General features: G+C 38.4%; 1 protein-coding gene across 7 annotated transcripts in view; it reads left to right on the forward strand.

Annotated features, from left to right (window-relative positions):
- The window catches only part of MKLN1 (muskelin 1), a 343,250-nt gene that overhangs the window by 270,911 nt on the left and 58,326 nt on the right, over nucleotides 1-14,013 (forward strand). For all 7 annotated transcript variants that reach the window (XM_004382685.1, XM_023737113.1, XM_004382684.2 and 4 more), the window contains one exon: nucleotides 5,804-5,916. In XM_004382685.1, the coding sequence (XP_004382742.1) occupies nucleotides 5,804-5,916 (113 nt within the window). The remainder of the gene's footprint in view (nucleotides 1-5,803; nucleotides 5,917-14,013) is intronic.

The raw sequence follows: 14,013 nt of genomic DNA on the forward strand, positions 1-14,013 counted from the left end.
TGTCCTACTGAATATGCATGTCAGTTTTACTGATGATAGTCCCTGTTCCTGGCACCTCTTCACTTAGATTCTTTAAGTCTTAGTTGGATTTCAACTCTGGCTAAAATAAGGTGAATAGAAAGAGAGGAAGGAATGTCTATTTTGTTTCAGCATGGAAGTCTGTTTGTTTGAAAATTTAAATGTTCATTGTACTAGGCAATTCTTTGTGTAACTCTAATTGAATTTTGAGAACCTACAGTGCAAGCCCTTTTTCCCTTTCCTTCATAATAGATAGAAAGACCCAGCAAAAGCCCCAGTATTTGGTATCTACAAAAGAAGTTGAGAGGAAGTTGCTTGCCACTTGGAAGAGCTCTTCTCTGGGAATCTGAACCTTTGACTCTGCTATGGCAGTTAGATGAAAGTGCTTTCGTTTTCTTGCATGTGGTGCCATACGTGGTTTTCCTTGATAATACTTAAAGAAACTTTTGATGGCAGTCAGTAAACATGGGTTTTGGTTGTTAATTACAAACACATTCATTATCAGTATGTAGCTACATATAGTATACATCAGAAAGGAATTCTGAATTAAGAATACAGAGATTTAGTTAAGAATACAAACTGTATTATCGTAGCATCCTTTTGGCCGGGAACATAAGGACATGTTGAATTCACTCAAGATCAGCCTCTTGATAGCTTTGTCATCATAGCTTTATGTAAGAATACAGTTCTATTTTAAAAGGAAGGCAGATGAATCTAGTTGATAATCTGCCGGAATTGAGATTCAAGTATTCTTTCCCCCTTGTCATGTGAATTCAAAGGAGTGACTAAAGAATGTAAGAGAAAAAAGTTCATAAAATATCTGTCCCCCTCCAATTTATTCCTCACTTCCAAAATTCTCATGTCATTGTTAGGTCTTACTAAACTGCATTTTCTGAAATATTTGAACTCTTCAACTAAATGTGTTTGTAGGAGTTCATTTTTATCTTGAAGATAAATTTGTGTTTCTTAAAAATACTTTTTTTCTTTTGTTTTTCTCTCATTGTCTGTGTTAAACTGAGAATTAAGCTAACTTCCTTCACTAGCCTGTTCACCCTTCTCCTACCTCTTCTTTTTGACACATGAATTTTGTCTAAGTTTTGGGCCTAGACATGTCAGTGCATAGTGTCTATGCATTCTATACTGTTATACAAAGTGGAAAAACTGATTTAATTACAAAAATAGACAGTGTGCCATCTTGTGGAGGATTATATAATCAGCATACTCTGATCTACCCTTAAGAATCAGAGTAGATGGATGACTATTGCGGTTGGGTGCATAAAATAAAAGGCTGTTTCTTTGTGCAAAGTAGTGTGAAGACGCTAATGTGTTAACATTTCTACCTTATTTTTATGTAGACTGGTACTGTTGGGGGTAAGTAGCTCTAGGGTTTACTTGGTACTGGTTCCAAAAATACCTGCACGAAAGAATATGGTTGAATTTTAGTTTTTGTCTTTTAGAATGAAATTGGTTGACATTCTGAACATAGGCTATTATTGATCACTTTACTTCCAATCCCTCTCTTCTCTGGCTCCTTTTCATTCGATCCTGTATTCTGCAAGGTCAGATCTTAGCTTGTCACACCGCTGCTTAAAACTGTCAGTAGTTATTCCACTGTCTGTGGAGTTAAGTTCAAAGTCCTTATCTTGCCATTTAACCCCTTCTGTGATCTGGCCACTACCTGTCTCTCTAGCCTAATCTCTCTACCTGCTGTCTTATGTGTTCTTTTAAATTAAACAATTCATTTATTCATCACACAGTTTTAATCACTTTACATGCATTATTTAATTTAATTTCCCAGTAGGTGTGAGTAGGTTACGAGTCCCATTTTAGAGATTAGGAAACCAATGGTTAAGGTGCTCACACAGTTGTAGTGGTGGAGCCAGGATTCTGGCCAAGATCTGCCTAACTTTAGAGTTCCTGTCTCTTAAAACACTTTTTGTGTGTGTTCTTCTGTTTCTATACTTTTGTTCCCACTTTTCACTCTGCTTGAAAAATCCTTTTCTCTGTCCCCTATTCTGCCTACCAGAATACAAAGCCACATTCATATGCATAGGATAAATGCCATTGCCATCATAAAACCTTTCCCTAGTCCTGTCAACCAGGTATTGTCCTTTCCCTCTTTTGGCCCCATTGGTACTTTTTACCTCTTTTTTATTTTTTCTCATACAAAAATTTATACATACATTGTTATGTGACTCTAATTGCTCTCCCCATACTGTGACAGCACCCTCCTCCTTTCCACCCCTGATTCCCCATGTCCATTCAACCAGCTCCCAACCCTCTCTGCCTTCCCATCTCACCTCTGGACAGAAGCTGCCTATTTAGTCTCTTGTATCTCCTTGAGCTAAGAGGCACACTCCTCACGAGTATCACTTTATGTCCCACAGTCCAGTCCAATCACTGTGTGAAGAGTTGGCCTCGGAAATTGTTTTAGTTCTGGGATGATAGAGAATCCAGGGGCCATGCTTTCCAGGGTTCCTCCAGTCTCAGTCAGACCATGAAGTCTGCTCTTCTTACTAGAATTCGAGTGCTGCACCCCACCCTTCTCCTGCTCAATCTGGTACTCTCAGTTGTGTTCCCTGTTAGGGAGGTCATTGGTGGTAGCTGGGCACCATCTAGTTCTTCTGGTCTCAGGCTGATGAAGACTCTGGTTTATGTGGCCCTTTCTGTCTCTGCATTTTACCTCTTTATGACACTTAGTCTGCCTTGCATTATGGTGATTTATGTCCGTGTTTTATATTCTTGATTGTAAGCTCCTTGAGGATAGGGACCATGTCTTCTTTCTTTTTATTCTCTAAAGTGGCCTGCCAACTCAGATAAGTACACAAAAAATGTTGAATAAACAATCCTCTGAGTGCTAGGAGAAATACACAGCCCCTGTTAGTCTGTGCTCCTTTAAGAAAAAATTCAGAGAAAAGGCTGCTGTTTGAGGAGGATTGTACTGCCCCAGGTGTGTACGCGGATTGTTGTCAACCTGAAAGCATGAGACTGGACAGCCAGGAGGCCAGCCTTATTAGAAACATTAATGCTTTCTCCTTTCTCTTTTCCTCTTCCTTCCTTCTCTCTGCAGTTTTCTTCTTCAATTATTTCCATAATTTTTAAAGATCTTTAATATTCTTTATAAGTTAAATAATACTTTTGCTGGTATTTGTTTCTAGATAATAGTTCACCCTGAATGTTTTAACTTAAGTGATTAGATGATTTCATTTTAAAAATTTATTCTGCATTTTCATTCAGGTACATCAGAATGTCCTGTTTCCATCCAGTTCATTCAGTTTTACTATTAAACTTCAAGTGGGACCACAAAGCTTTCCTGAGCAGGAATGACATCTTGGCTTAATTCCATTGGGAGCCTGCTCGGTGCCAGATTTTATTTTGCTCAGCTATCAATGAGGCTGTTGTGGAAATGCGGGGTTTTCTTTGCTGTGAGAATTTATGCTCACAAAGAGACCTGCTTTTCAGAAAGAACATTGAGAACCCAGAGCCCAAGAAGAAGGGTTATTAAAGTTAATGAACCAGAGTAACCTTATCCAGAGGGTGCCCAGAAACAGTACAAAACAAAAGGTCAATTGCTATTGCTATTTTAGTTATATACCCCTCCCTCACAGGGGTTCAGAATTTAACAGGGTTAATTGCCTTTCTGGTGAGGCGTTGGCAAGTAATTTTCAAGCCAGATGAAAAGTCTTTACTTTTTTTTTCTGTAGAATTATAAGGGTCTGGGCATTTCTGTGTGCCATTCGGGAAACAGAATGTTACTTAACTAATAATAGTGGATTATTTTATAATTCTGAGATATGACAGGCTTTTAATAGTTTAAAGTAATTGCCATTATTTCACAAACAGTACCAACAGTGTTCTAGGTAGTATGTTAGACATAGTATCAGGTATGATATTGTATTTATTGCATTTGTGGTACTTAGTATCTACAAAGTATTTGTTGTATTTTGTGTTTTAAAGGTAGAAATGCCGTTCATACTTGACAGCTTCCAGGATATTTTCATATAACTTATTTTTGAAGAACTTTAGCACAACAGTGAGCGTTTTGTAAATGAAAAGACTAAGACTCAGGGAGGTTAAATGGCCTGTGCTTGATCACCCAGTTAGTACTAGACTTAGTCCTGCCCCGGTGGTCTGTCCTAATTCAAAGAACAGTGAAGTGTTTTGATTTCTTCAAACTTTTGAGGAACAGACTAGAAGTTTCACTTAGAAAATTCACTAAGTTTGAAATTTATGTGAAAATATGGCAAAAATCTGTTAGAATACAGCTCAACTCTGTGAGTGGTGAAAGATTTCTTAAGTGTATTACAGTATTTTCAAGTGTATTTTGAATTGTAACCCTTTATGGTGACATATAATTCAGATGACAGTTGCCAGATGTACATGTCTAGGTCATGCCAGTTAGAGAGTAGATGGCTTTATAGTTTTCCTGAAGTGTCTTATTTATTTAAAAAAAAAAAAAACTGGTGGGCCTGTGTAGCCAGTAGGCATAAGAAATGTACAAAGTCAGACAGTATTTAAAGAAAGGAAAGTTTCTATTACTGTATGAAAAAGAAGGATCGGTGATGCACATCGCTATATCTAAACACTCACTATTCACTGAGTGCAGCCCTAGGGGCGCAGTGGTTAAGCGTTTGGCTGCTAACCAAAAGGTTGACAGTTCGAATCTACCAGACGCTCCTTGGAAACCCTATGGAGTAGTTCTACAGTTCTACTCTGTCCTGTAAGGATGCTATGAGTCAGAATCAGCTCAACAGCAGTGGGTTTGGTTTTGGTTTGGTTTATTCACTGAGTAATAAATCAGTTTTGTCACTGTGATAAAGCCTATGAACTTAATAGATATTTCAGGGTCAGCAGAGACCAAATTCTGAAGATGCCTAGAATCACTTAAAGATTGATTTCTGAGGAGTTAAAGCCACCACAATATATTTGCAAAAAATTCCCTCAATTTCCATGGGAACACCAGGGCTGTGCAATCCTTCATTCTTAAGATACGTATCTATCTTTAACTTACAGCTAGCTTTAACCATTGTTTTTGATATTGCAAAAGTGAGAAACCAGTTTTCATGTGAAGTTTTTTCAGAAGTAGCTAAATGTCTCTATGTTATACTTTGACACTGTTTTCTGGGGCTCAGAGGTCCCTGGATGGTGCAGGTGGTTTGTAATAGGCTACAACCCTGAAGGTTGGTGGTTCAAACCCACCCAGCAGCGTCACGGAAGAAAGGCCTATCAATCTGCTTCTATAAAGATTACAGCCAAGAAAACCCTATGGAGCAGTTCTATTCTGTAACAAATGGGGTCATGATGAGTCAGAATTGACTGAACAGCCATGGGTTTGAGTTTTTTTTTTGTTTGTTTGTTTCTATTTCCTGCAATGTGAAGGTGCGTTATTAAGAAAGTAGTAATAATGTCAGCATTTCATGGCCTAATACAGAAACACCTAAACTGGCGGCCCATCAGATTCACCTAGGATACTTTTAAAAATACAGATTCTTCTTGTCCACCAGAGACCTGTGCAATCAGAATCTCGGGGAATGCCTCCTAGTTATCTGTATTTTTACAAATCTCTGCGGATAGTGGTTCTGCAGCAATCTGCCCATGTATTCAAGTTTAGGAAGTACTACTTTAGTATATATTTTGGAAGATTACCAGTTTAAAAATCTAATTTTTAAGTTTATTTAGATGTATCCTTTTAAAAGATCTCAGGAACCACTGGCTACGTCTGGGTGCCCGTGCTTTTTTTGTGCCTAAGTTTATTTTTTTACACGTATTTTTCTAATTTTCATAGAGACCGTTTATTTGTTTGGTGGCTGGGATGGAACACAAGATCTTGCTGACTTCTGGGCGTACAGTGTGAAGGAGAACCAGTGGACATGTATCTCCAGAGACACTGAGAAAGAGGCAAGTTCTCAGACTTTTCATACGGTTGTATTATGAAAGAAGGATGTCTACTTCTTTATCTGGGTAATTTGTATACTTCTTTTAATGTCTATCAGCAGTGGTAGCAGAATTTGTGGTGAACAAGTTTGCCTTAAGTACCCTTGTATTCCACCTTCTATACCTGGTTCTTCAACTGCTGGTTCACTAACAAATCTATTTTATAGACATAAATAGAAATGGACATTCTAATAATATTTTGTTTTTTAACTACTTTATCATGGAAATGTAACTATGTAACCATCTATGTCTTTCTCATGTCCCTATCACCTCTACTCTTATTTTGAGCATTCATCTTATTTTGTTTTCCTCTAAAAAAAAATGCTGTTGATGTTCTGACCCCTCACTACCTCCCTATATATCAGTTTTCATAAAAGATTTGTATTTTATTTTTGATTAAAATTATATCTATGTATGCATGTTTATCTTTCTGTACATATATATGTAATGCATTTCCATAGTGAACAAGAGACAGCTATGGCTTGGTTTGCGGCTTTGAATTAAATAAGTGCATGATGATAGACTGGAATAAAGTGAATATTAATTAATTAACATTAATTAATATTTTTTCAATCTTTATAAAGCTTTTTTATTGCAACTTCCATCTAAGCTGTTTCAGATCATAAGGTGAAAAATAAACTATACTGAAACAGTAACAGCAACAAATGGGGGAGGGGAGGAGACATAATTCAAAACGCACTGATTTTACTCTAGGAAGGCCATTTCAGAAATATCTGGTGCTGTGTCTTTAATCTTAGGAAACTAGGTTCTTGCTTAATGGGTGTGCTCCAGGGATTAATCATTTGTGTAATTTTTATCCTTTTAAAGATATCTTAAAATTCTGATTTCTGTCTATTGCCCTAGGAATGTAAAAACGGCCTTTCCTTTCCAATGTTGAAGTACCATTTTCTAAAGTGATTATTTCCACCCTTAACAAAAACAATAACAGATTTTTAAAAATACCTAACTTATTCTCCTAAAGTGTTTTAAATCTAGGTTGATTGCATCTATAATTATTCTTGCAATAAGCTAGGATTCATCCTCAAATTCTGTCTCTCCTTCATTGAGTGTGTCTAATTAGTGCCCGCATTCTAACAGCTCTAGCACCCACTACTGCATTTCAGATGTCCTTTCCTGCCTGTTCCTCATGGCAGAAATTCCAGCTTCATGGTTTCTTAAACTTTTTTGTTTCCATTGTGAATTCTCATCTATTCTCCATTCACCAGCACAGTCCTTAAAAAAAATACCTAATCATGTGACACTTCTGCTTAATACAGTACTGTTAGCTTCAGCCCCTATTTTCAGTTCTGTTGCTGCGTTATAAATACCCACAAAACCTTAGTGCCATGTAGTAATAAGCACTTATTATGCTCACAGTTCTACAAGTTGGACTCGTTGGTCTTTTGGTTTTGACACTCATGTCTGGGGTCAGCTGGCTGTCTAGGATGGCTTCAGCTGAGACTACTTGACCCGTTATATGTAGATGCTTACCTTCAGTTAGGCTAGCAAGGGTTTCTTCTCATGGAAGAATCAGGATACAAGGACAACAAAGTAGACATGAGCAAGCCACAACTTTGTTATTTTTTCATTGACCTGAGTCAGTGTATGGTGGCGGGCACTATCAAAGGGCATGGATACAGGGATGTGAAAATCATCATCATCGACATGATAGAGCAATTTATCTGCCTCAGTTTCTTGAGTTTAAACTCCAAGCTTCTCATAATTTGGTGCCCAACCTCTTTTCCAGCTCACCTCCTAACTTTATGTGCCAGCCATACTTGTAGTTGCTGAAATTATTCAACTCTCTTACCTTTGTGCTTTGGCAATGTTGTTTCCCCTGTTTGGAATTAACACCCTCAACCCCCTTTCCTGAACCCCATACCAGCTTTTCCCTAGTAAATGGCTGCTTATTCTTTAAAAACTCATTTCAAGCCTTGCTTCCTTTCTGAAGTCTTTCTTGACCACCTGAAGCAGAAGTGGAACTTCCCTTGGTGTGCCCACTTAACCTTTTGTATTCCTTGAATGGGTTATGATAGTGGTGGGTTTATATTCCTGTTACCCTACCTAGATTCTTAATTCATTAACGGTATGAATCATAGGCTGTAGAATTTATGTCTTATTTTTAAAGATGTGACACATATACTTGCTCTTAGTGAGTAGATATGTGAGGTAAGTTAAATGAGAAGCTAATGCTGGAGAAAAGCCAGGGAATGAGAAATACCAAATTCAGGAGAGTTGTTTTGAGGCAGGGCTTACAGGGGGCTTCAAAGGTAATACTAATGTTCTCCTTCTGAAGCTGAGTGTTGGTAGATAACCATTCATTCTATTTTTACAGTATCCATATGTTGTAAGTAATACTTAGAATGTAATTAATAATTATTTTAAAACTAGTGCTGAAAATTACAGATTATTTTGATGATGTTTCTGTTATTTTTTTAATATTTTATTTTTGTGAAAATATACACAGTAGAACATACACCCATTCAACAATTTCTGCATGTACAGTTCAATGACATTGGTTACGTTCTTCACATTGTGTCACCATTCTCACTATGTCTACCCATATTGTTTCACCATTATTGACTTAAACTCCCTGCCCCCAACCTTGTCGTCTGTTCTTTAGTGTTACTATTGTCAGTTTGATCTCATACAGATAAATAGACAATTCTTTAAAAGAGCACAGTGCTCCTGATGAACATTCTTTATTAATTTAGCTAAACTGTTGTTTAGTGTAAAGATGACTTCAGGGAATAGTTTCAGATCAAGGTTTAAAGATTTTCACAGGGCAGTAGATTCAGGGATTCCTCCAGTCTCAATAGGTCCAGTAAATCTGGATTCCCTAAGAATTTGAAATTCTATTCCATATTTCTGCCTTTTTGATCAGGATTCATCTATTGAGTCCCTGATTAAAACATTCAGTAATAGTAGTGTAAAAATGGAATGACGCCAGAGGTCCTCTAGCTTCATGAGGGGGAAGGAGAATCAAGATCACCATCAGCACAAAGTTGATTCTTAGGAGGGAGAGGTCAGACATACCCACACTGTCCAGCCTTTTTACCAATTCTGACACCAGATATCCCTCCCATGGCACTCTCGTTCTCTGCTGGGTTCGATAATTCATTGCAGTGGCCACACAGAACTCACAGAACATACTCAGGATTATGGAGTTTATTAGGGAAGTAACAGGTTACAATTCAAGATCAGAATCAACTTGGAAGTAACAGGAATGACTTGAAAGTAACTGTTTCTTCTCAGCCTGGCCTCTGCCCTGTTCGGGCAAGTGTTACAAAGTTTGTTGTTGTTGTTGTTATTGTTAGGTGCCATCCAGTCAGTTCCGACTCATAGCAACCCTGTGTACAATAGAACAAAATATTGCCCAGTCCTGCGCCATCCTCACAGTCACTGTTACGCTTGAGCCCATTGTTGCAGCCAATTTGTCAGTCCATCTTGTTGAGGGTCTTCCTCTTTTTCGCTGAACCTCTACTTTACCAAGCATGATGTCCTTCCCCAGGGTCTGATCCCTCCTAATAACATGTCCAAAGTACGTGAGACTGCTTCTAAGGAGCATTCTGACTGTATTTCTTCTAAGACAGACTTGTTCTTTCTTCTGGCAGTCTATGGTATATTTAGTATTCTTCGTGAACACCATAATTCAAAGGTATCAGTTCTTCCTCAGTCTTCCTTATTAATTGTCCAGCTTTCACATGTGTATGAGTCGATTGAAAACACCATGGCTTGGGTCAGGCGCACCTTAGTCTTTAAGGTGACATCTTTACTTTTTAACACTTTAAAGAGATCTTTTGCAGCAGATTTGCCCAATACAAGGTGCCATTTGATTTCCTGACTGCTGCTTCCATGGGTGTTGATTGTGGATCCAAGTAAAATGAAATCCTTGACAACTTCAGTCTCTTCTCCGTTTATCATAATATTGCTTACTAATGGAGTTGTGAGGATTTTTGTTTTCTTTATGTTGAAGTGCAATCCATACTGAAGGCCATAGTCTTTGATCTTTATCAGTAAGTACTTCCAGTCCTCTTTACCTTCAGCAAGCAAGGTTTTGTCATCTGCATATCGCAGGTTGTTAATGAGTTTTCCAATCCTTATGTCTTATTCTCCTTCATACAGTCCAGCTTCTCAAATTATTTGCTCAGCATACAGATTGAATAAGTATAGTGAAAGAATACAACCCTGACACACATCTTTCCTGACTTTAAACCATGCAGTATCCTCTTGTTCTGTTCGAACGATTGCCTCTTGGTCCACATACAAGTTCTCCATGAACACAATTAAGTGTTCTGAACTTCCCATTCTTCAAAATGTTATCCATAATTTGTTACAGCCCACACAGTCAAATTCCTTCACATAGTCAGCAAAACACAGGTAAACAACTTTCTGGTATTCTCTGCTTTCAGCCAAGACCCATCTGACATCAGCTGTTATATCTCTTGTTCCACATCCTCTTCTGAATCCAGCTTGAATTTCTGGCAGTTCTCTGTCGATGTACTGTTGCAACCACTTTTGAATGATTTTCAGCAAAATGTGTGATATTAATGATATTGTTCTATAATTTCCACTTTCTGTTGGATCACCTTTCTTTGAATAGGCACAAATATGGATGTCGTCTAGTCATTTGGCCAGGCAGCTGTCTCCAAATTTCTTGGCATAGATGAGTGAACGCTTGCAGCACTGCATCTGTTTACTGAAATATCTTAGTTGATATTCCATCAATTCCTGGAATCTTGTTTTTTTGCCAGTGCCTTCAGTGCAGCTTGGACTTCCTCCTTCAGTACCATCGATTCTTGACTATACGCGACCTCTTGAAATGGTTGAACATTGACCAGTTCTTTCTGGTATGGTGACTGTGTATTCCTTTCATCTTCTTTTGATGCTTCCCGTGCCATATAATGTTTTCCCCGTAGAATCCTTCACGATTGCAACTAGAGGCTTGAATTTTTTCTTCAGTTCTTTCAGCTTGAGAAATGCCAAGGGTGTTCTTCCCTTTTGATTTTCTATCTCCAGCTCTTTGCACATGTCATTATAATACTTTACTTTGTCTTCTCGAGCCACCTTTTGAAATCTTCTGTTTAGTTCTTTTACTTCATCATTTCTTCCTTTTGCTTTAGATACTCGACGTTCAAGAGCAAGTTTCAGAGTCTCTTCTGACATCCATTTTCGTCTTTTCTTTCTTTCCTGTCTTTTTAATGACCTCTTGCTTTCTTCATGTATGATGTCCTTGATGTCATTCCACAGCTCATGTCATCTTTGGTCATTAGTGTTCAATGTGTCAAATCTTTTCTTGAGATGGTCTCTAAATTCAGGTGGGATATACTCAAAGTTGTACTTTGGCTCTTGTGAACTTGTTCTAATTTTCTTCAGTTTCAACTTGAACTTGCATATCAGCAATCGATGGTCTGTTCCGCAGTCTGCCCCTGGCCTTGTTCTGACTGATGTTATTGAGCTTTTCCATTGTCTCTTTCCACAGATGTAGTCAGTTTGATTCCTGTGTATTCCATCTGGTGAGGTCCGTGTGTATAATCGCCATTTATGTTGGTGAGAAAAGGTATTTTCATTGGTCTTGCAAAAATCTGTCATGGGATCTCTGACATCGTTTCTGTCACCAAGGTCATGTTTTCCAACTACCGATCCTTCTTTGTTTCCAACTTTTGCATTCCAATCACCAGTGATTATCAATGCATCCTGATTGCATGTTCAATCAGTTTCAGACTGCAGAAGCTGGTAAAAATCTTCAAATTCTTCATCTTTGGCCTTAGTGGTATTGGTGCGTAAATTTGAATAATATTCCTATTAACTTGTCTTCCTTGTAGATGTATGGATATCCTGTCACTGACAGCGTTGTACTTTAGGATAGATATTAAAATGTTCTTTTTGATGATGAATGCAACGCCATTCCTCTTCAACTTGTCATTCCTGGCATAGTAGACCATATGATTGTCCGGTTCACAATGGCCAATACCAGTCCATTTCAGCTCACTAATGCCTAGGATATCGATGTTTATGCGTTCCATTTCGTTTTTGATGATTTCCAATTTTCCTGGTTTCATACCTCATACATTCCACATTCTGATTGTTAATGGATGTTTGCAGCTGTTTCTTTTCATTTTGAGTTGTGCCACATCAGCAAATGAAGGTCCTGAAAACTTGACACCATTAAGGTCGACTCTACTTTGAGGAAGCAGCTCTTCCCCAGTCATCTTCTGAGTGCCTTCCAACCTGTGGGGCTCATCTTCCGGTACTATATCAGACAATGTTCTGCTGCTATTCGTAAGGTTTCCTCACTGGCTAATTCTTTTCAGAAGTAGACTGTCAGGTCCTTCTTCCTAGTCCATGTTAGTCTGGAAGCTCAGCTGAAACCTGTCCGCCATGGGTAACCCTGCTGGTATCTGAATACCAGTGGCATAGCTTCCAGCATCATAGCAACACGCAAGCCCCCACAGTATGACAAACTGACAGACACGTTGGGGAGAAGCATGATATATAATTAAAAAAACAAAATTATTTCACTTTAATTTACTTAAAATATATTTATATGTGTGTGTGTATATATATGTGTATACACACACCTACACGTATACGCATATATATATAGTAATACATCATTTAGGAAATATGAAAGATAGAATGGCTCTGCTCTTAAAGGGAATAGTTATTTTAGATGTTCATATAGATATACAAGTAAGTTTTTCTAGATTCAAAACAAATGTATTTTACTTTAAAGTAGTGAAAAAGGCCATTTTAATTAACCCAATACAATTCCTTCAATATTCTTTTTTTTAATTACGTTTTTTTTTAATTGTTTTACTTAAATTAAGTTTACATTTCAAGTTAGTCTCCCATACAAAATTTTATACATTCATTGTTATGTGACCCTAATTGCTCACCCCATTCTGTGAGAGCACACTCCTTTCCGTCTCTGATTCCCCATGACCATTCAACCAGCTCCCAGCCCTCTCTGCCTTCCCCTCACACCTCTGGACAGAAGCTGCCCCTTTGATCTCTTGTATCTACTTGACTAAGAGGCACACTCTTAACGAGTATCACTTTGTGTCCCACAGTCCAGTCCAATCCTTGTGTGAAGAGTTGGCCTTGGAAATTGTTTAGGTTCTGGGCTGATAGAGTCCAGGGGCCGTGCTTTCCAGGGTACCTCCAGTCTCAGTCAGACCATTAAGTCTGGTCTTCTTACTAGTATTTGAGTTCTGTAACCCATCCTTCTGCTGCTCCATCAGGGACTCTCTGTTGTGTTCCCTATCAGGATTGTCATTGATGGTAGCCGGGCACCATCTAGTTCTTCTGGTCTCAGGCTGTTGAAGTCTCTGGTTTATGTGGCCCATTCTGTCTCTTGGGCTAATACTTTCCTTGTGTCTTTTGTGTTCTTCGTTCTCCTTTACTCCAGGTGGTTGGGACCAATTGATGCATCTTAGATGGCCACTTGCCGGCTTTTAAGACCCCAGACGCCACTCATCAAAGTAGGATGCAGAACATTTTCTTAATAAGCTTTGTTATACCAGTTGACCTAGATGTCCCCTGAAAGCATGGTTCCCAGACCCCTACCCCTGCTACTCTCTCGCAAAGTATTTGACTGTATTCAGGAAACTTCTTAGCTTTGGTTTAGTCCAGTTGTGCTGACTTTCCCTGTAGTGTGTGCCATCCTTCTCTTCACCTAAGATGATTCTTATCTACTATCTAGTTGGTGATTTTCCCTCCTCCTCCCTCCCCACCCCTGTAACCATCAAAGAATGTTTTCTTCTGTGTTTAAACCTTTTCTTGAGTTCTTATAATACTGGTCTTATACAGTATTTGTCCTTCTGTGAGTGACTACATTCACTCAGCATAATAAGTTCCAGCTTCCACCATGTTACACAATATTTCACAGCTTCATCGTTGTTCTTTATCATTGCATAATATTCCATTGTGTGGATATACCATAATTTGTCTATCCATTCGTCCATTGATGGGCACCTAGGTTGTTTCCATCTTTTTGCTATTGTGAACAGTGCTGCAGTGAACATGGGTGTGCATATATCTATTCGTGTGATGACTCTT

Source organism: Trichechus manatus, unplaced genomic scaffold, assembly GCF_000243295.1.
Source record: "Trichechus manatus latirostris isolate Lorelei unplaced genomic scaffold, TriManLat1.0 scaffold00097, whole genome shotgun sequence".
NCBI classification, from domain to species: domain Eukaryota; kingdom Metazoa; phylum Chordata; class Mammalia; order Sirenia; family Trichechidae; genus Trichechus; species Trichechus manatus.